Source organism: Centrocercus urophasianus, unplaced genomic scaffold (assembly GCF_019232065.1).
Source record: "Centrocercus urophasianus isolate 14NV4802_14NV808 unplaced genomic scaffold, USGS_Curo_1.0 seq_11, whole genome shotgun sequence".
Classification (NCBI taxonomy): Eukaryota; Metazoa; Chordata; class Aves; order Galliformes; family Phasianidae; genus Centrocercus; species Centrocercus urophasianus.
The window spans coordinates 19,982,699-20,005,527 of record NW_024884253.1 but is presented as its reverse complement, the minus strand read 5'-3'; the positions used below and the strand labels follow the sequence as shown (position 1 = coordinate 20,005,527).

The 22,829-nt window shown below is 36.1% G+C and overlaps 1 protein-coding gene across 6 annotated transcripts in view; it reads left to right on the top strand.

Annotated features, from left to right (window-relative positions):
- VPS13B (vacuolar protein sorting 13 homolog B) overlaps nt 1-22,829 on the top strand; it is a 417,159-nt gene that overhangs the window by 176,443 nt on the left and 217,887 nt on the right. For 5 of the 6 annotated variants that reach the window (XM_042834797.1, XM_042834830.1, XM_042834815.1 and 2 more), the window contains exons 20-21: nt 9,048-9,157; nt 21,331-21,478. In XM_042834797.1, the coding sequence (XP_042690731.1) occupies nt 9,048-9,157; nt 21,331-21,478 (258 nt within the window). The remainder of the gene's footprint in view (nt 1-9,047; nt 9,158-21,330; nt 21,479-22,829) is intronic. The other variant, XM_042834804.1, reaches the window with a different exon arrangement.

Sequence of the window (22,829 nt, the reverse complement as noted above, 5' to 3'; positions counted from 1 at the left end):
AAACACTAAAAAATTAATATTCTTCAAAGTTTTTTTTTAAAAAAGAGAAAGCATATGTTTTAAACCCTTTGTGTATCAAATCCACGTTGCAGAGAAGAAAAAAAGTTTGTGGTTGAGCTACTCATGTCATTTTACCTACCTTGTGGTGTCACAACTGTGATATACTGTAATGCACTGTGGCTATTTTTATTCTGGCTCATTGTTTGGCACTACATTTATACAGTACTTCTTGCAATCTTGAATCGGTGCAGACCATGAAAGCATCTTGAGTGACATAAAAGAATATGTGAATTAAGTAGAATTTTCTGTTAAGTATATCTATAGTTTTCTGTTCTTTCTCTACTTGCACATCGTTTATAGAAAAGCATAAACTTCTATGCAATTTCTACTTCAAAGATTATATGCCTTTGTAAATTTATTTTCTTATTTATGAAGCTTGGAGTTTTAGAGTTTATTAATTCAACTGAGCACCTAAGCAAGTGTACAAACTCTTCTGTGCATTTTCTATTGCTTCTGAGGAGCTGTAATTTGTAAAGGAAAAAGAAATCACAGCTGTACGTTATTCAGATTACTTTTAAGAAAAAGTACGTGAAACATCTACTGCTAAAAAGATTTCAGTTTTACAACTTCAAATGCAAGACCAATTGGTATCCATGGTCACAGTGCTACAAATGTTCAACTGCCGAAAAAGGAATGAAATAGTTCCCTCGATGCCCTGTTGCCATAAGGGAAGAATCCTGTTGCAATTCACAGAGGAGTACTGCTGCAAGAAGTTGCAAAAGATCATTTTGGCAGATGATACTGAGGTGTTTGTAAATACAGAAACTGAAATGTATTTAAGAAACTTCCAAGCAGTTTTCAAAATATTTGCTAGTGTCATTTTGAGACCATAGTAGAGAAGTAAAGGAGTAAAGAATGTGTTGAAATCATTTAGAAATATGATGAGCATTGTTCATTTTAACTATATCTGTAGTTCTTGATCTTCTTGTAGAGTTTTGTGAAATGAATGGTATGGTAGCACTCTTCCAATCCAGTCATAAGGAAAGGGAGAAAGCAATCCTGTTATCAGTGTGCTTACATATATTTTCAGATAGTAGAGGCTTTAGTCTTGATAGCTTTTTTAATAGAAAAGTTGAGAAAGCTTATTGAGTGAGCTAACAGAATGCTTAGAAATAACATGTTTGGCTTGTGACTGATACTGTCTTCATTAAGAGAGATGTTGACATGTGGTCCTCTCTACCCTGCTGAGACATATGTGGAATCAAGTGTTCCAGCAACAGTCTTCTGTTTCCCATGATCTCAGAGTCTTGGAGCAAACCTTGGCCATTTTCTAATTTTCTAAGTGAAATTAAATATTGATATATCTAACTTCATCTTCCTGGCTTAGTTTTTGGACTGGAATATCATAGAATCACAATGTCATTTCAGTTGGAAAATACCTTTAAGGTCACAGAGACCAACTGAGTCCCATCACTAAACCATGTCCCAGTATATGTAATAGTAATGTCCCATCACACTGTGTAGACCTCTTGGTTAGGACATAAAGAAGAAGTTAAATTTGGACTTCTTGTCTGATGTTCTCCTTACGTATCTCTCACTTTACTGGTGTTCTACAGGTTTGGAAACAGTTCTGGATTTAAGACCTTTTTGGGACTTCTGCTGCCAGCTTCTCCAGTATTTTCTTGATTCTTTGTAAGCTCTTCATGTGGAGGTTCAATCAGCCTTGCAGTAGCTCATCAACAATAGATCAACAAGGTTGAAAGTATGTTGAGAACCACCTTGTTAACAGCAGTAAGGATCACAAAAGAGATTGTTTATTCAAGTCAGCTACAGTCCTCAACTTGTTGTTGTTCAAGCTTCCGCCTGGAGCATTCAGGATGCCTTTTAGACCTCGAAGATGAGTCCTTTTTCTGTCAGGATTCTGTATCTTCAGTATCAGTCCATTAAATGGCTGATGCAGAGCTAGTCAGTTCTCACGGTTCTTGCAGTCCTGTCATTCCATGAGGAAGAAAATACAATCTAATAAAATTGCCTGTTTGAGCCTTCCCATTCCAAGAAGTTCACTTGATAGCCATCATTTCCTCAAAAAGGGTTGAGATCACTCGTGTAGATAGAATTTTTTTGGATGAAATTCTTGCGTAGGCAGCTCCCAGTATTTTACTCAGCAGTCACTCTGTCAAAATATTATTTTCCTTGCTCACTTGCGAGAAGTCTTTGTCCACTGCCATATGCTTTCTCTATGGCCCTTTGTCCCTTCAGCTGCAGCTTGAACTGTGCAACAGTTTCTGTACAGAATTTGGACTGGTTATTTTCTATCTTTTTTTTTCCATAAACTAACTGCTGCGGGATTGTTAAGGCAACAGCTTCTACATATTTGGAGGCTTCGGTGTCTTCATTAAATAACATCCAGACACCATGTGAAGTGTAGCTACTGGTTTTACTTATAGATTTGTATTCATACTTTCCAAGAACAATGCAACCATAAAAATCTGTAAATATTACTGCATTTGGAAAAGAGCTTTTGCAGTTGTAGTTTGCCTAAGGCTCTGAGGTCCACATCCAGGTGGCTTGGACCTAGAGTAGCTCAAAACCCATTTGCTTTATAGTAAATAGGCAATCATTTAAAAATGAAGAAAAGAAAATTACTTAACCAGTAAGTGAAGTTCAAGACATGTGTGTATGCATTTTTATTTCTGTGCTCTCTGCGCTGGGATTTGGACGATGCATAATGCTTTTGGCATGGAGCATAGTGTGAGTTAGGGAGCGTAAATACTGAATGAATGGTATTGTGAAACAGAAGTTTCCAGGTTTGAATGCTTAAAACTGGCCTAGTGACCTTTCAACTGACCAGAGCTGCATGCAGTGTTTTTAATATCTGTGTACACAATGGATTTATACAGTGGTATAGATGATATTCTGTTTTATTGCCTGTTCATTCCCTACTGCTGCACATTGAGCTAACACTTTTCTAGATCTATTTTAATAATAGAGATTTTGTTTTCTGTGTCAGAACAGTCAGCTCAGTCATCACTTTACATGTAAAGTTATATTACAGTGATATGAGTAGGAAAAATATTTTACCTGTGTAGAATCAGGTCAGATGGCTTCATCGTTTCTGCAGCGAGCCCTGCTGCTGATTGCTGTGGGTCACTCAGATCTGTTCCACCACCTTTGTCTCCTGCAGTGTCTTGGGCCGTGCAGATCCCTGCAGAACTCTGCCTTCTTCTGGAGAGAAAATTACAATGCTTGCTTTCTTATCACTGTTTCTCTTCTCTTAAATAATTTATCCAATATGAAATTATTTAACTATTGAAATTCTTCTCCTGTCCGTAACAGGTAGCATAATTACGTTAGAAGCCTTGGATTAAACACATATCTGTAGGAAATATAAGTAGGATCATCATATTTCTCCCCCTTTTTGTAAGAATGACACAAAGGAATTGCTTTGATGCTGTTGGTACCATTTTATTCACTCACTCACAATATATTTTTAAGTGAATGGAGGCAATTCAGTAATCACTCAAATAAAGCTGACGTTTCCGTATGCTATAGCTGCCTACACATTTCCCGTTTTTCCGGCTCCTTATTGCCTGTTAAGCTGCATCCCTTAACCCACATGATCATATTCTCTGAAGGAAATTAAAGTCTTGCTCCAGTGAATTCTGGAAAACAAGCAGCCTTTCAAGATGCTCTTCAAAAACATACAGCGACCACGCTAAATGCACATCATACAGCATTTTTGTGAAAACTTGCATCTCAGCACATCGTAGTAATTTTTTTGAAAAAAGAAAGGCAAAATACTAAATGGATTCATTTCTATTCTTAACATCAAAGGACAAATTGTATGAAATACCTAAGGGAGGTTCTCCATAGTTTGACTTGGTATGTGTCATTCCAGATTGATTTACAGAAATGTGGCTGCTTGTTCTTCAGAAGAGTGATGCTTGACATACAGACCTTCATGTTAACCCATGCATTGAGCAGTTCTCTGTTTTGCCTCATTACGCCATGTTTTGGTTATAATTCCATCTGTTTTAATTGCATAATTCAGAATTTGTGGGTATTTGGGTGCTTTCTGAGAAAGATAGGATACTTAATTTCTTTAACCCTTATAATGTCTAATCAGAACAGTCAGCTGAAATTAGGCCAGTGTGATTTAGACCTATTTTTAACAAGGTCGAAACCCCATCTTATTTATTTTTCTATTTTTCTTACTAGTTTCAGTAAATACTTAGCTGTGGCACACAACTTTAACATCTGAATTCTATCCCAGTGTCTTGCTGTTCTGCCGTGTAATTTAGTAACTTCACCTCTATGCTTTACTTTCTCTGTTTTTTAAGCAGAAGTAATGATGCTGACTTCTTTCAGCACGTAGAGCTTTTCAACTATAAACCATAGTAGGAGAGTTACAAGGTGGTGGTAGAAGTATGATCTCATTAAATGTTTCCCTAGATCAAAAAGCTATTATTTAATATTTAAAAATACGTAGTATTAAGATATTGTGGTATGTGCACAATTGAACAGAGTATAACAGTTCTGTGAAGAAACTGACATTACAGAACAAAGTGCTTTGTTCATGGGAAAGAACTAATACTGCTTTTTTAATGAAATATTCAAATATTGGTCTAGGCAACTAAATTAAATGATCCTCAGGTTGTTTTAAGTATTTAGTGACCATGAAACTCTGTGAAATTAAAGTTGACTAGGAGATGTTTTTCTCTGAAATAAAATCTGGATTACATTTTAATAAAAGGCAATATATAATCACTCAAGTCAGCCTTGAACACAGACCCACATAGGTGTGTATCTTATCAGATAGACAAAATTTGTCAAGTTTCTGTAGCTAGTCTGATGTAAAAATTTTTTTCAAAATAATGAAGTTTGATGTATGTTTTCTTTGTCTGAGTCAGCTAGTCAAATTGAAATGCATTTCTCCATCTCTTACCTAATATTAGCTTAGCTTTTGCAAGACGATTACATTGGTTGGTCATAGATACTACAAAGCTGACAGAGTTTGCAAGTTACTTTTTTATGCTGTGTAACTGCAATTTCTAACTCCCTCTTCAGCTCTCATTCTTCAGCTTGGCATGTAACTGAAAATGACTTTTGTGCCATGGGATAGCTAATTGGTAAAGCCTGTTTGGAATGTGGATAAGTGAGCCGTTCTGGCAGTGAGCGTAGTAGTGAAGTGTGCTCTTTTTGCCTTAGTTGACTTCTAGGCTAAAATTAAAAAGATATTTCTACATTTAGTGATTTACTGTTCATCTGTTCTGCTTCAACTAGCAGAAAGAACTAATTACCTATATAGTTTTATTAACAAACAAAAACCATCAAAAATCTTCATTTCTTTGTGATACGTAACTATTTTTACAGTATGCTTTAGTGAAAATGCCCTTGAAAGCACTTATATTTGAAACATACATAACTAGAAGAGATTATTTATTATGTTATTCTGCTAATTTAACCTGTATCACTACCTGCTTATCGTTCACATGTCCTGAGACACAGGAGTGACGAGCTCAATGATAAAGTAATTCATGGTGTAGTTTATATAGCAAGATGGTGTAATGTTTTCTTCAGTTACTTAGTTACCAAAAATAAACAAAACTTGTCAGAATTAGTTTTTATTGTAGATCATTCCCTTTGTTCATATTTGTGATCCCTCCCCAATATAAATTGTGCATTAACTTGAACTTTAGTTTCCTGCTAAGATTTTAGGTTCATTTTGGAGGGGAATACCTGAAATGTTTTACTGGAAGTTTTTACTCTGCATGGTGTATAGATGTGTTTGGACACTGCATACACAGAGTGGAATTTACAAATAATTTTGCCAGGGTGGTCCTTTACTATTCCTAGTAAATTTTTTTTTCACCAGAATGGTGGGAGTGACTCAGTAGTGCAAGGTTTACTCTTTCTTGAGGTTCTAGACCTCAAAACAAGCAGCTATTTTCTCCAGGCATTGCCACCTCCTTTTTAATCCCAAAGCACCATCCCACTGCAGTCATTTTTCTCTTCTGGCTCTGTGATCTTTACAGCCCTTTTCCATTCTTCCATTGATGCTGAGCTTCCCTCAGCACCAGCAACTCTGCTCCTTGACTACACAGCCACATCCTCCAGCTGTCCTCCTCTGCCCCACGTGCTTCACAAGAAGTGTGCCACACTCTGTATCCCACTTCCTATATGCTTCAGTTTCTCTTCGTGAAGAAGAGAGCTTAGAACCCTGACCAACTGCCCCTCTTTTCCTTGATGTAAGGCAGGAAGAGGTGGTGGCAGAGCCCGCCAGGCAGCAGTAGGCCCTGCATTAACCTCCTTGGCCCCCAGGCCTTCAGGGGACTGAGTGCTCCCACCACAGCTGTTGTCCTTTAGGGAAGCTCATCAGTAAGGCTGACTGCAGAGCAAGAGTGCAGCTGCACTGAGCCACCTCCTGCTCCGGCTTGCTGCTCCCTGCTTTGTGCCTCCAGAGACAGCCGAATGCTGGGGAGGAAAGAAATTATTTGCCTAACTGCACTTTGCATGTAATGCCACAGCTTTGAGGAAGTTCTTCTCAAACTTTCAAAGATTGCGTGGTGTTGGGTTCGATCTTATTTTTAAATCATTTTCTGGACAGATGTAAGAAACGCAGGCAGGAGCTGGGATCTGGAAACGAAACCCAGTACTGTATGGATCTAAGGTCTGCTTTTTTTTTAATCCTGAAATGCAAATTTAATTAAGAGAGAAAAGGGGGAGGGAAGAAAAGAAAGTTCACCGCAGTCTTAATGAAATCCAGGAAAATCGAGTGTTGCATCTTGACAGAGAGAAATAACAAATTTATTTTTTTTCTTAAGCACATAAGGGGCCTGCTGCCAGCTTATGGCTTGGCTCTCCCACAGAGGTCTGTCTTGAAAGCCAAGGTGCTTCTTATTTCTTAGCATGAGTGCTCAAGTTTAAGTGTTTTGGGATGGCAAAGGACAAACAATGCATCTGAGAGTATTTTCTTTGATTATTTAGTTATTTTGAGGAGAGCTGTTACACAAAAACCAGCTTTACATAGGTGATAATGTTGCCCAGCGAATATAGCAGCTGAGTTGCAAATAGAGCAGTAATTTTCAGTAATTCAAAGTGATGGAAGTGGGTAGGAGGCCAAAATTACCTGGCGTTCCAATTGAAAGTCAGGTAGTGCAATTGCTTATCTGACTACTTGTATGTTAGACTGTTTTGGTTTTTTTTTTTTTTTTTCCTGCTCAGACACAAGCTATCAATGTAAGAGACAACTGGAAAAATAAACTATTTTGCTCTCTGCTCTACCTTACTTTAAAGTTTTATTGGGTTGTGACAGTGATTTCATTGAAGTTTAAAGGTAGTTTCAGTTCAAAGCACAGCTTAATTGATTTGAACATCTTTTAGCTGATTTTTTTGCAGTAAACACAAAGCTAAATGGCGTAACTAGCAGCATGTGCTACAGTAACAATTTTTTTCTTTTCAAGGTCTGTTGTAAATGTGAGATATTTGTTGATTTTGCCTGTAGGCTGATTTTATTCCCCTCTCTTTGGGAGGTCTCTGACTCCCACTTGTCATACCACCTATGCATTAAACCTTTCAATTAAGCATTGCTGACAAGGGGCATTATCTCTTAAAGATGCAGAATTCTCTTTCTGAAATCCAGATATATTATAGCAGCAAACGATTGTAGTGTCTACTTTGTCAATCTTCCGTTACCTTCTGCTTCCATTTGTTAGTTTCCTCCAGATCCTGCTGCAAGACGCACTCACCGCTGTTCTTACTTACTGGCACATTACCCTTTTACTGTATGCTCCACATCAGCTTTGCCTTAAGTTGCAGATTTATTTCTAAGGTTTATTACTGACATTTAAAACCATCAGATCACAAAGACAAGTCTATGTATAGGAGTTCCTCACAGTGTGTGTTCCAACTCCAGCCTGTGCTGAGCTGATGATTTATCTTTGTGTATTTCTTGACTGCCTTTTTCCCATTGTATTCATCAGCCTTTACTTGCATAGCCCTGTTCCGATGGTATTTCTGCTACTTGGAATTCAACAGGTTTTAAAATTGTTATATATAATAAGAGTAGAACTTCTTTAGTTTTATTTTCACAGTTTTGTGTATTATGTCTCATGTCTTTTCAGGCATGTGATTGCTTATTTTTTTGGTGAAGTATATTGAATTTTGTGATTTTGAATTAATTTAAGTTTATTATTAAATTCCGATTGCAGCATTTGTATACTACAGAGCAAGTATGTTGCTAGGTATTTCTTTAGGAAATAACTCATGATTCTTTGAATTACAAAACTATTGTAATTGTCTAGAATTTTATATTGGACCTCCCAGTAACCAGAATTTCTTTCTTGAAGGTATTTTGTTATTTACTTCCTTATTTCATTTATTCATTGTAAAATGAAAAATCTGCACAAAAAGGCAGCTGCTTATTACTGCTTGCACTACTTTTTTAAGAAAAGCACAGAGTACAACACAAGTGGAGTTGAAAAAATTGCCTTTTATTTTACTCAGAAAGTTTGCTAAAGAGTACTTGGAACCACGTCTACACTGAAAATGTTTGTCTTGAGTGGAAAGCTGTCTTTGTTAAAAGAAATGAAAAAGAATCCACTGCCCAAACCGGGCTTCTCTTTATTAGAGGTGCAGGGAGTCCTGCAGTATGTTCTTTTGTGTCAAAGATCATTTGACTTGTTTGACTTGCATAATGTTGTTGTTGGCTTAGAATCTGAGGAAAGGTGTGTGTATTCAGTTACATGCTCAATTTTGTGAAAGCAACCATTTCTCTTGGCAAAAAGATGCAACAAGGAAAAATCAAAATGCAGTTCTCTGTGTCTCTTTTGTGTGTATGTGTGTGTGTATGTCCTAAGACTGACAGTGCTGGCAAGTTTTTAATTTTCAATAGGATAATGAAATTTAGGTGGTAATTATTACTGTTAATAAGAATTGTAAGAAAAATATATTTAAATACAATCCAAACGAAAATCTGCATCAAAGATCTGTGTGCAAGAAAAATGAATATAAATGGACAGTAACTATTTTGTTTTCTATGCATATAGGTGCAGTACTTTTGTCCAGCATACAAGGATTAGCGATTAACATTGATCCAGTGCTGTATACTTGGCTTACCTACCAGCCTCAGAAACGTGCTAGTAGACATATTCAACAGGTATGTATTCTTGGAGGGGAAGGAATAAGGAGAGGAGGTTCTTTCTGTTGCATATATACCAGTAGGGCATTTTTGTTCCATGTGTTTTTTTGTTGTTTTAGTTTGCTGCTCATAGTGCTTTGGTCTGATTTTATTTAAAATGTCATATTTTGCATATGGAAGTTTTCATTTCATAGTGTTTTTATTTACATTTTTAAATTAAAAGAGGGTATGTTTTCTGACGTCTCTCTTTAGGATCAATCACATTTTAGTCACTTAGAATGGGTTATCAGATAGTTACATTATTTTTAAGAAATCAGTTCTCTGATTAAAACTCAGTTTAGTAGGAGATGAACCATACAGCTCATAACTTAATATAAGTGAATGCTGTAATGGATTCTGTAAATAGTGTCTAGATACTTATATGCATACAACGTGCCTGGAGGAGATGCAGGTAGGTAAGGCTGTGGGCACAGCGTTTTCTTTGAGATAAACTCAGCTGTAACTTCCAAGCCATGGACTTTTTATCCAGAAAGAGCATGGAATGTTTTTGTTTTTGTTTTTGTTTTTTTTTCTCTTTTCTGTTGTTTGGGAGATTAACAGTGTACTGTAAGTGTTGAATTGCTTATAGCTGATCAACTGAGTGGACTGTGTAGCTTAATGTTCTGCGTTCTGTCTTGGTTATAAGTCACCAACTGTGTGACCAATATAAGAAACTTTCATACTGATCTTGTGGTGTGTGTGTATTTATACATATATACACACACTGAGCACATTAAAAAGATTTGAAGTGGGAGGATTAACATGGACTGCAAACATTTCTGTTTCTTGTATGTTAGTGACCCTGTTAACATAGTAATTGTCAAATATTCGAGTCCCTTAAATTCATTCAGCACCAACAGCAACTGAAAATGCTCAGTGTGTGAATTGCTTATTATTTTATCATTGTTATAATACTTCACACTGTTTTTAACTGTGTTGAGTTTTTCTTCATTCTCGCATCATAACTGGAGCAGGGAGATGTCTTCTGTTGCACTTTTTAAACCATTCATGTATTTTTGCATTACTGTTATTAGTCTTTTCAAAATTTAATTGAGCTTATCATTCCAAATGTTCATATAAAAGTCCTTCATTAGCATTAATTTATAGAACCTGATGTTAATTGATGTGTTCTCTTTCAATTGCCTTTCTCTGTCAAATGATTAGAACTGTCAGTGTGATACTAGTTCCAACACTAATATAAGAACAGACTGCATATGTAAATAAGAAAAGATGATGTCTGTGGTAGTCATGAAGAAATTTCATTTGAAAAGAATCTTTACATGTATTGAAATATTATCAATATAAGGAAAGTTTGGAACAGGTTTCGTTACCATAGTCTGATTTGTATCACAAAAATGCTCTCTATAGCCATCATAATTTTTGAACATTTAACGAAAGGCATGATACTTTCAAGCATTATTGTCAAAATCTTATCGATCGATGAAGTTCTTCTTCTGTTCCAACAGTTAAGCTTATACAGTTGCAAAAGGAAAGATCATTTTAGAGGTTCCTTGTATGACTGAAAGTTTTAAAGTGTTTATGATGCTTATAATGGCAGTTTGGCAGTGTGTTTGCTTTGCATCACACCGAAAAACTCACTGCATGTAACCTAACACTGTTGATATAGTTTTGTCTGGAAACATGAAAAGTTAGAAATATCAGAACTTACATAACTTATTTAGGCTGATATAGGTTAGGGTAGAAGTATAACAGTAAATACGTTTTACAGAGGTCAGAAATTTTCTATGATTTTTCCATAAAGCCATGCCATATTTTCTTGAAGAGTAATGTAACAAAATCACAAAGAAATGTAATTGTCATTGGCCTAACTGTGCTTTTATTCAACTGCAACAGAGCAATGGAAGAATGATGTGTGGGGCAAACTCAGCCCAGTGGGGACTACCCCTTTTTATTTATTATTTATTTTTATTCATTTATTATTATTTTTATTTTATTTGTTGACAGATTCTTACTCAACCTACTTGTTTGCACCTTGCTTACCTAGAAGTTAGTAATTGAAGAACCAGTGTGACAGCTGTGACCATTATATTGTTCAATTAGCTATAGGATTTATTTCTTTATGCTTTGTCTCCCTCCTTTACCCAGTCTATTTTATACAAATAGGTAATGAACTCTTTAGTTTTGTTTATGTAACATCTATTACAGTAGGTCACATATCCTCATGCGCTCTTGGATGGTGTCTGAAAAAATGTGATTAATAATAAATTCTTTAAAGTCTGGCTAAGGGTAAACACCAGAGGGGAAGAGAAGCTATCTAAAAGAAAAGTTAATTTGTACAATGATGTGTTTCTGTAATTCTGTAATCAGTGAAAATATTCTTAATATATTCAAGCTACAAGTAATACCTTTTTAAGTCATTGCTTAAGACAGCAATAAAGTTCTCTGATTCTTTTCGTCTTGTTAGAGGATATGTTCTATTTTCTTGCTCCAGTATTCTTTATTTTCTTTATTTAGTAACAATACATATCATATAGCACAAGAAAACTGAATTTAGTGTTTAAATAAGGAAGTTAGAATTTGGATATTTATTTAATGTATGGTGTGGTTTAACCTGGTAAGTAGCTGAACACCACACAGCCTTTTGCTGAGTTCCCTGCCTTCCAATGTGATAGGGGTGGAGAAGAACTTGTAGGTTGAGATAAAAACTATTTAGTAAGAATGAAAAGGAAGAGAGAAATAACAGTAAGGATAATTACATATATACACACACTAAAGCACGTGTTGCACAAAGCAGTTGTTTACGTCCCACTGACTGATGCCCAAGCAGCAGCAGCCCCCACTCCCTGCAGTTTTATAGGTTTTTCTTAACATCGCATATGGTATGGAACATCCTTTTGGCCAGTTTAGATCAGCTGTTCTGGTTCTATCTCCTACCAGCTCCTTGTGCCCTTCCCCCCAGCCCTCTTGCTGGCAGAACAGTACAAAAAGCTGAGAAATGGAAACAGCCTTGGCTCTGTACAGCACTGGTCAGCAACAGCTGAAACATTGGTGCGTTGTCAACATTGCTTTTCTCTTAAGATCGAAACATGGCATCATATCAGACACTGTGAATAAAATCAGCTGTGTCACAGCTGAAACCAGGACAAATGTACATCACTTCTACATAAATTAGCTCTCCATACTGTGTGCAATTTGCATAGATCGTTATTATATTTATTTAAAACTTAGTTGGTAAAAAGAAAATTTGGAAAAGAACTAGTTTTTTTTAAAGCTGCTGCATATTTTTTGAAATACAATGGAATATTTGGAGCCAGATGCTTTCAATGAATTGCACTGTAGTGTATTACCTTTTTGTTATAAAGTGACTATGCATGCCAAAATGTGGCTGCTGTTACGCATTTGAATAGTAATCCGTGTGGTTACTGTTGTGACTATATGGTCAATGCTCTAGGGTAAAAGGATGTAAATGTAACTTATTTTTATATATTCATTCTGAATTTCGAATGCATCTATAAGTTTTCCATTGTCCCTCTTTAGGAACAAAAACAATGAGAACATTGCAGTGTAAAAATCTGTGAGACTCTTTCTTAGAGCTTGAATGAAACGCTTTTGAATTTCTCCCATGGTGACTAGTAGTATAAGAACAATACCATGTGTTTCTTTACTGCAGTTAAAGCCTTGTGTAAACTAAGTCTCTTCTCTTCTGTATTACAGACTTGTGCATTATCACATCTTATTGAGAATATTGAAAATGGTTAACATAATGCAATGCAGAGGAGCATAACTGGATTTTTATTCTCAAATAATAATGCTTCTTTTAAGACTCAAGAAATGAAATGTTTGTATGTTTAAAAAAAAAAAGCAAGCACAAAACAGTTGTTCCCTGCTTTTGATGTGCTCAATATTTGTCACAAGCTTAGGTTTTTGTATTTTTTTCTGTAAGTCAGTAATGTAATATCTGCCTAAGCAGTTTATGGAAATATATTCAGCTCTCTATTTGTACATTGCCTAGTATAACATGCAGCATGTTTTCTTTAGAAGATGATACAGCAAAGCCGATGCCTCTTAAGTTTATTTTAATCAAGAATAGAATTAACATCTCCTTTAACTGAACTTGAGGCAAATTCCAATGTGTGAAGTCTGTGAAGTCTTAACAACTTAACACAGTAAGCTGTGCAAGTTGTTTGAAACTGTGCAAAATCTTGCTTGATAAAAAGATCCTGTTGTAATGCAGAGCCTATTCCAATTCTTCGTCACCCTTCCAATTAAAAAAAAAAAAGAAAAAAAAAAGTGGAAGTACGTCCTTACATTCAAAGGAAAACTCCTGTGTTCCACTCTGTTCCCACTGCGAGTTGTGATGCTGGGAACCAATGAAAAGAGCCTGGCTTCATTCTCCCTTCAGATACTTATCTGCAATGTTAAGATTTCCCTTGAATCCCCTTGTCTTCCAGCTGAGCACTGCCAGCTCTCTCAGCCCCTCCTCACAGGACTAATGTTCCACGTCCTTAAACCTTGCCCTCCTCTGGACTCTCTCTGGTGTGTCTAGATTTCTCTAGTACTGGGAAGCCCAGAACTAGAGACAGTTCTCCAGCTGCAGCATCACCAATGCTTAGTGGAGTGGAAAAATCTCCTCTCTTGACCTGCTGATGATGCTTTGCCAAATGCAGCCAAGAATATCATTAGGCTTATTAGTGGCAGGATCACATTGCTCACTAATACAAATCTTGGTGTCCACCAGGACCCTAAGTCCTTTTCCTCAGATCTGCTTTCCAGCTGGCTGTCCCCAGCATGGGCTGGTGCCTGTAGCTGTTCCTCCCCAGGTGCAGGACTCTGCACTTCTCCTTGTTGAACTTACTGAGGTTCCTGTCAGCCCATTTCTCCAGCCTGTCAAGGTTCCTCTGTGGACCTCAGTATGACCCTTGGGTGAATCATCCACTCCTTCCAAGCTTGCTGTGGTTATACTCTGACCCATCATCCCAAACATTAACAAAGGTATTGAATAGGATTGGACCCAGTATTGACCTTGGGGTTATGTCAGTAGTTACTGGTCTCCAACTAGATTTTGTGCCACCACGCACCAATTTCTGGTCCTGGTCATTCAGTTTTCAGTCCGCCTCACTGTCTATTCATCCAGCCCATACTTTATCAGCTTCTTTGTGAGGAGCTGATGAGAAGTGTTGACAAAAGCCTTAGTTTTGTCCACTTCTCGCACTTTGTCCATCAGTCTGGTAATTTCATTGCAGCTTATCAAGTTAGTTAAACATAATTTCCCTTAGGAGAATCAGTGCTGACTACTCCTCATTACTTTCTTGTCAAGTGCCTGGATTGCCTGTTCATCGCCTTCCAAGGTATGAAGTTGAGACTGGCTGGCCTGGTTGATCCCTTGGTCCTTTCTTCATGCCCTTCTTGAATATATGAGTGACATTTGCTTTTTTCCAGTCCTTGAGTGGCTCTCCCAGTCACCATAATCGTTCAAAGAATATTGTGAATGGCCTTGTAATGACTTCTGCCACCTTCCTCAGTACAGCTGGGTGCATCCCGTCAGGGCCTGTGGACTTGCGTGTGTCCAGTATGATTAAGTATTCTGTGACTTGATCATCTTTCACCAAGGATGGTACATCTTTCTTGCACCAATGTTTCTCCCTGGGAACTGAGATTCCTGAAAGTTGCTCTTGCTAGTAAAGGCTGAGCTGAAGAATACTTTCCATAGTTCAGCCTTTTTTGCTCATAGGTTTTTTAACATGGTATCAATGTATATTCTAATGAACAAGAAAATATTTTAGCGTACTATAGGACTTTCAGCTTCCTACTCCTTTTCTCTTCTTGACTTGATTCAACAAAGGAATTTAATATTAGTAAGATTGCATAATATTTATATGCATTTTTCAAAACTGTTTTACACTGATTGATGTACAATCAAGAAAATCATTTTGAGACAGAGGAAAAAAAAAAACAAAACCAAATTGGTAACAGAGATAGGATGAAGTAAAGAGAAGTCTTTTCACCTCATCATCTGCTGATGGTCTTTCAGATACTCAATGTAGCAAGCATTACTTGCTGCTTTGTCTAGAAAAAGACACTATTGATAGATTACCTCTCCTGTTTGGAGCAGTATACTGTTTGTACAGTGTGTGGTCATCAACCCTAGAAGACTTTTCAGGCTGATATGCTAAAATATAAGAACCCTGGGACAGGGGTTATACACAATATAGATGAAAGTGGCAGCAATTATTGGAATTGATTTAGTTACATTATTTTAATGTATTTCTCATAATACTGAAGTAACAATTTGAATTTTGGTACAGAGCAAGAAATAAAGTTCATAGATTAAAGTACTGAAACTGTACTAAAGCACTGTTCAAAATTGATTTTCAGAACTCTGATTTTTGGACTTGTTAGCTAGAAGTACTTGAGAGAAAAACAAACAAAAAAACCCCACCAAAAACACATTAAGCACAACTTTCAGAATGGATTTGTCTTACTGTCGTGATAGCAGTCCTTTATGCAACTGTTCTAATGCTTAGTGAATTGATTCTCAACTTCCAAAGTTTTAAAATTTTTAGTAATTAATATTGTAACAAATTTTAAAAATAGCCTTTTTTGATTTCGCTCTCCTTAAGTTCAAAACCTGAAGAACAAGTAAAGAACGTTCCGTAGAAAGTTATTTATTGATAAACTTAATATACTGATAATCCGGTGTATTATATTGTACTTCACAGTTTGTGTGATATGGAAGGACTTAGAAAGATTTAAAGATGTCAGGACTTCTAAAGAATATTATATTGGACACATTGGTAAGGACACATTGGTAAATTTTCAAAAAAAGCCAAAGCCTCTGATCTTTTTACTGCATGATTCACATCAACTTTAACCAGAAAAGCCACTGGCTTTGGAAATACACTCAGTAATGTGCTCTTAAGATCCACATTGTCAGAAGTAATGCATTAAGAAGAAATCTGATAAAAAGGCAATTATTCTGCTTTTTATACAGTCTGCATGACTGCTCAAAGGAAAATTAGTATATTCCAGATTGCACTGCAGTTCACCCATATGTTCTGTATAAAAAACACATATTTTACATTATTTGAGTGTTAAAAATAATCACATTTCTGGTTCCCTGAATTTGTTAGTCTTTTCTGAAATATGTTTTTGTTACCACCATTTTTTTTTTTCAGTAACTGGTAATAATCCATGAAGCTGGAGTAGTAAATTCAAAAGCTGTCTTCCATACCCTGCTTGGTGATTGCTGAACCTATGCTACATTTTAAACAGGGTTTAAATTGGCACAGAAATTTCAGAAGGTGATTTTTCTTCGAAATGTTCTTGTATGTGTCAGCCAAAATTGGTTGTTTTTGTTGTTTTTTTTTTTTTAATAATATTTTTGTCTGCATAGATTGTTTTGGTAAAGTTGAGCTTATGTGTAGCAGCAGTAAATGTGTTTGTGTAGGATGTGCACCACATGCTTGCTTACTGCTTTTTAGCAGTTCTTACTCAATAATATGTTTAGCTAAAACCTTCATGTTACTTCAGTTTGAAAGCACTGTTGAATAGAGATGATCTTCATGATTTATGAAAGGTTAATTTTTACAGATTTCAGTGAAGATGCAGTTGTATCGAGTAACTTGTACATATGTTGCTTGCTGCGTGTTATCATTGCCTTTCTATTCAAAAACAAAACAGAGCTGTGTTTTGAGTCTTTCCTTCTAGTGACACAATATTTAATTCTGACTATTATTTTCTTTAAATTAGGCATTCTTTATTTTGGTAAAACAGTGGCATTCCTATTATATATTTACACTCTTCTAAATCCCTAACTTAGCTTTATGCTGATAAATATTTAGTTTGTTTTCCTTGGCAAAGAAAGCATTAATTACACTTTCGTGTCGGTTATATGATACTCATTGCAGTGAAAATATAAATGTAATCATGTTTTTCCCAAATGCACACTACTGTAAAGCCTCCACTGTTTGCCCCTATTTCTCTTTTGTTAATCACTTCACTAAAATTAATCATTTTATCAGTGAAGCCAGCGTAGACTCACCAAGGGCAGATCATGCCTGTTCAATCTCTTGGCATTCAATGATGGAATGATGGCATCAGTGGTCCAAAGAAGGGCTTTTGACGCAGTCTTGCCTCATATCATTATTTCTAAATTGGAGAGATGTGGATTTGATGACTGGACTGTTGGGTGAATAAAGAACTGTTTGGATGACTGTAGCTAGAGGAGTTGTTGTGAACAGCTCTGTGTCCAGGTGGAGGCTGGTCATATGGAGTGTCCCCCAGGGGTCCATCTTGGGACCCAGTGCTCTTCAACATCTTTGTCAGTAACATAGACAGTGGGACTGAGTGTACCTTAGCAGGTTTGTAGATCACACCAAGCTGACAGGTGCAGTTGACACACCAGAGGTCTCTCTGGGATGCTTGCCTAGTTTCATCATCATGACTTGGTCAGAAGACACACAGAACAAGGAACTCCTCAGGTGTAATCTGTCTCAGCCAATTGTGCCACAGCAGGGAAAGAACCTGGTTAAGTTTGGACACTGATACTCACCCTTCTATTGTGGCATTCATTCATTGTCATTCATTATCAGAGGTGTTTGGCTCTTTAAGACGCAGTGTTTTGCAATATTGCAAAAGGCATCTTTAGACAGATTACTTCATTGATTTTATTTTCTGCTTGGAAGCAATTTCGCTTATCCAGATCACTCTGTGTGGCCACGGCAGCCCCTACTGTGATAGCTGGGTTTGGTTTCACAGGTGGCAAATTGTGTTTGGGGGTAAGGCTTCTGAATTGAGCCCAACATTTCATGGACTCATGCTTCATTTTTGGCATTCTTACGATGTTTTAGCTCCTATCTTTGAATGTTCTTTTGCCTGTGATTTGTTACCAGGGATGTGACTCTGTGGACATCCCTCAAAGGGATGCTCGGTTTGCTGGGTTTCCTTTAGAAAACACTCCCATGTTCCCTGATCTACCCTTCGTGCTCTTCATAACCTTACATTCATGAAATTATAATTCAGAAAGAAAATATTTAATGACAGAAAAGCCAAAGTAAATATATATATATATATATATTAATTCTACCTGGGGCAAATTTCCAATAGCCCTTTTGACAGAATATTTTAGCTTTATTTGGCATATCACCACCTAAACCAGGAAGCAATTGGGCCTTGGTATTTTTGTCACATTATTTTTGCGCTCTTTTCTGTGCCTTTCTCTAATTTTAGAAGATCTTTATCTATTGCACAGCCATACTGACTGCACATTGATAGAGTAAAATATAAAATGTGTCTGATCCTTTTGTATGGTTGTATAGCATTTATTTTGAATATACATACATAACATTGTGTGTAATTTGTTAGATTATTTGTGTTAACAAATTTTAAATTTGGAAAAAAAACCTCCTTTAGTTTTTTTAACCATCACTTAGACAATCACACTGATACTGGAATATGATTTTGATTTTAAATCTGAAAACAAAATGGTTTAAAGCAGTAACCCTAAATCAGTGCCTGTATAGGTCATGAAATTGAATTTACTTTTTAAGTGCAAACAATCATCTTACATAATATATGAAAATAGATTTCTATTTAAACAGAAGCTTAAACTTGCATAATTTGGAATGTTAGTATTTTGGGGGATATAAATTGGAAAAGTTATCAATTAGTTATTTGTGACAGAGCTGATAGTTATTCATTTGCTGACAGCTCGTGTGGAAATTGATTTTTTTTTTTTCTTGTAAAAAGTAAAAAGCATCTTTTTTATTATCTTGAGTCTTGCTCTATCTACAGTATTCCGCAGTGTAAAACATCTTCAAATAAATATTTCTGTAGTTCCATAACTTTATTGTGTTCTTTATCTTCTATATACACTACCAATTAATAATCATAATGCTTACATCCCAAATAGATGCACCTTTACTCAAGCTACTTTATTGCCAGCTTTTTGGATTGTTGTGACGAAATGCTTATGAAAACACTTGACTGCAATGCCTCCTTTCTCATTAGATTCATCTTCTCATACAGCTGTGGTGCTCTTGTCATCTGCTATTTCCCAAGCCACAATTTCCTCATCAGTCTGTGGCAAAAACCCAGATCTTGATGATCTTTTTCCATCTAGTTCAGTGCTGATCTTTCATCTTCTTCATTCTTTTAACCAGAAGTCTTCTGCCAAAAATCTGACAAGATTGTACTGGGCATCATCAACAGCAACATCAGGCTTGATTTCAGTGAGCAAAGATGAAACAGCTGTTTCATTGTCCAGATCAGCACTCAAACACTTAATATTAGGTCTTAATTTTTTCCAGCTTTGCCTGGCTGTGATAGCCTTGATGTTTTTCCTTGTATGACTAGTGGTGTAACTTATTATTGTGTGTTGGTGATCCATTTCTTCAGTTGTTCAGAAACAGATACTGCTTCTTCAGACAACATTTTCCATCCTATTGTCTTTTGTACTGTCTTCTATTATCTGCATTTGTTCTTCAGAGCTCTTGCTTCACTTTGGCAAGTCAGGAATCTTAAGATATTACATCCAGAAATGGCAAAGCATGGCTCAGTGGTGACTGTCTTGGCTGAGCTGCAAGTGGCTTTACCATTTGCAAGACTGTATCAGATAAAGTGCTGAATTTTGAAAATAAGTGATGTAATATGTCTGACCAAAGTGTATAAAACTTGAGACTCTCTCTTTCACTCTCTACAGATGCACAGACATGTGGGAAGTATTTCTGTGGTGTAAAACTCGTCTTTTCAAAGCACATTGGTGTCCTCTAGCCATAACAACAACAAAAGCCAAAGTGCTATGTTACTGTCTTCTGGAATGGCTTTTTAGTGCTTTTGGTGACAAAGCTGATGATACATTCAGAGGGAGGAGGAGGGATGAGAGTTCTGTTTGTCATTGGCATTAGTATTTTCTTATTAACTTTGCATACCAATGTATATGTAAGTTGATTGTTTTTGCTGGAATAGGATTAAATAGTTGATTGTCTGTCTTATTTTAATTTACTTTTATAGTGGAAACTGGTAAAGGCGTTTGGAAGACATTCTCCTTCAATTAAATGATTTTTCTGTTTGTTTTGGGGTTTTGTATGCGTGCACGTGTTGCACACTGCTTGATTCAGTGATCTGTTTTCCATTGGAGAAAATTTACAAGCACATTGCCCGCCTCACACGAATTTGTTTCCCACAGAGATTCCTAATGCAACGTGTGAGGTTTCTCATTACCCAGCTATATGGATTACATTTTCACTCCAATACCAACAAAATTAAATTACACAAAAATTGATTAAGATGCATGTAATCCTAATGTCTGATCTTTAGAAAAAAAACTTTTGCCATCTTTAAATGATAACACTCTGCAAAACGAACAGTAGAAGCACTGCAACTCTCAACTTGGATGTGCTTACAATTTACCTAGCAGCAAAATGCTAACAGCCAACTGTGTGCAAATTGGAAAATTCAGTTTTTAACTGATTTTTGCTTCTCTTGTTCATATTAATTTAAAAAAAAAAATCTCATGAGGAAAAATATTGACAGCATGCATAGTAGGTTGTATTAATTCGTGGACCTCCAGTTCAGAAGTATTGGTTTTACTTAATATGGGTTATGATACTTCGTTGTCTTTTCATCTTTAAAAAACAATGTGGTCTTTTAACCTAGATTTGAGTGCCTTCAATTTTGTTCATCAGATTCATGTTTTGAGCAGTTCGTAATGTTATTGATTCACTTAAGAAACAAAACAAAATTCAATATTGGTAATTATTAGTCAGGCTACATGTTTCTTTTTCTTTTAAATTGCGTGTCATTTCATTAGAAGGTGAATTAATGAGGGCCAATACATTTATTTGCAAAACTTTAAGGCTTTTCATATCCGGCTAAATTCAGTTTCTACTAAATAACGATTTTTCTTTAATCCTTCAACATGGCATTTAAGGTTAATAAATTCTTTTCTGTTTGTCTTCAGAAGAGTAGCACTAAAATAACGAATTGCAAGTGCAAGCCTGAATGTAATGTTTCAGCTGTTCAGTGAAACTAAATATTTGTTTTCATAGGATATTTTCTACAATCATTATCTCAGGTTGTCTTCTGTAAGTATCAGAGTACACCGTTTAAGACATGTTTCTCGTGATAATGTCATGATTTGTGATTAATGGTTTTTGGTTTTGAGTGGTTCTCAAGGCATTTCTTTTTTCCAGCAGTCTGTAGGAGCTGTTCCACTTGGAGTGTCAGTAACTAGGAAAAAAGAGGATGAAGCATCAGTTGGAAGCGCGCCTTTGGCAAGGCAGCAATCGAATCAAGCTTCTGAGTATGCCAGCAGTCCTGTCAAAACAAAAACGATAACAGGTACGATCACATCTTGATTGAAACTATCCAGTAGCTCTTCAAGATACACTCAATAAATTGCGTGCACGATTCGGCAGGATCAACTGTGGGAGTACTGTGGAACAACTTTAAGATTTAAAGAAATTTTGTCCCAGAAAATTACAACTTCCTTAATAAAAAATTGTCAAACTTGGGATTTTGTGATACACACGTAATATGTATCTCATTTTTACTTTAGATACCATGTCTGGGGTCGTGATACTAATTGTTATTTACTAAGACAAGATAAAGGATGTGAACTTTCAATAGAAGAGAGCTATATGGCTTTATATTTAGTACTTCTGTCCATAATTTTGTCAGACTTTATGCGTTCACATTAATCTTTATTTTCAGTCAAACTGTTCGCATTGTTTCCAACCTGGCATGTGTGCAAGTCTCAGCAGAACTAAGATTTGTGCATAAACACAGTAAAATTCACAGTTTTCAAAATTACTGTCCCACAGAAAACATATTTGTTGCCACTTCTGTTTCCAGTGTGCAAGAAATTATTCAATTCAGGAATTTTCCTTGGCACATTGGGAGTGCTAAAGTTACATTTTGTTATTGCTAATCAAGATGATATGGCATTCTGGGATTTTGTAAGCTATTTAATCATACAGTACTGTCTGCAAGTTGTAAAATAGGACATCATCCAACAAAAGTGACTATCCAGCTGAGACTTTTGATAATCCTTCTGAAATATAATGAACAAATTCTCTTTTCTTTTGCATTGATGTTTATTCCCAGATAATCATGAAGTACTTCAAGATGTTGTCTGCTGAAAATGAGGTTATGGTCTTGTCCATTAGTGGTAGACTAAAAAGTACTAAAACCAGGAAATGTGTTTGCTGAATATTACAAGAGTTGCTATGTTATTGGTAGAATGATAGAAAACTCTTGAAATTTAATTGATTTCATTTATACATATTTTTATTTTTTAGCATCAGTGTTTTTATTTTACCATTCTTTAACGAATATCCTTTGTTTTTGTTTGTAACAGAACAACTATATTAAGTATATTCTTTATTTTACTATTTGTACCATCTATAGTTCTGCTATACCAATGTCATAAGTGATCTGTGTTGTGTCCAAACATTTCCTGTTGTACAAAGCTGTAGCTCACAAGAGAAACTCATGGGATTTTTAGGTTTGATATGAAGAAATGGGATTTAAAATGTCCTTTGTAAAACCTTTATTTGCGGTGACGTACGTAACCCACGAAGGAAACTCATCAGGAAATCTGAATTGTTTTGTTTAGTGTCTGACGTAGTTTGAAAGAATGATGCATTCAGCATCCCTTTTTGTCTGAACAAAACCTAATTGTGGCAAAGCT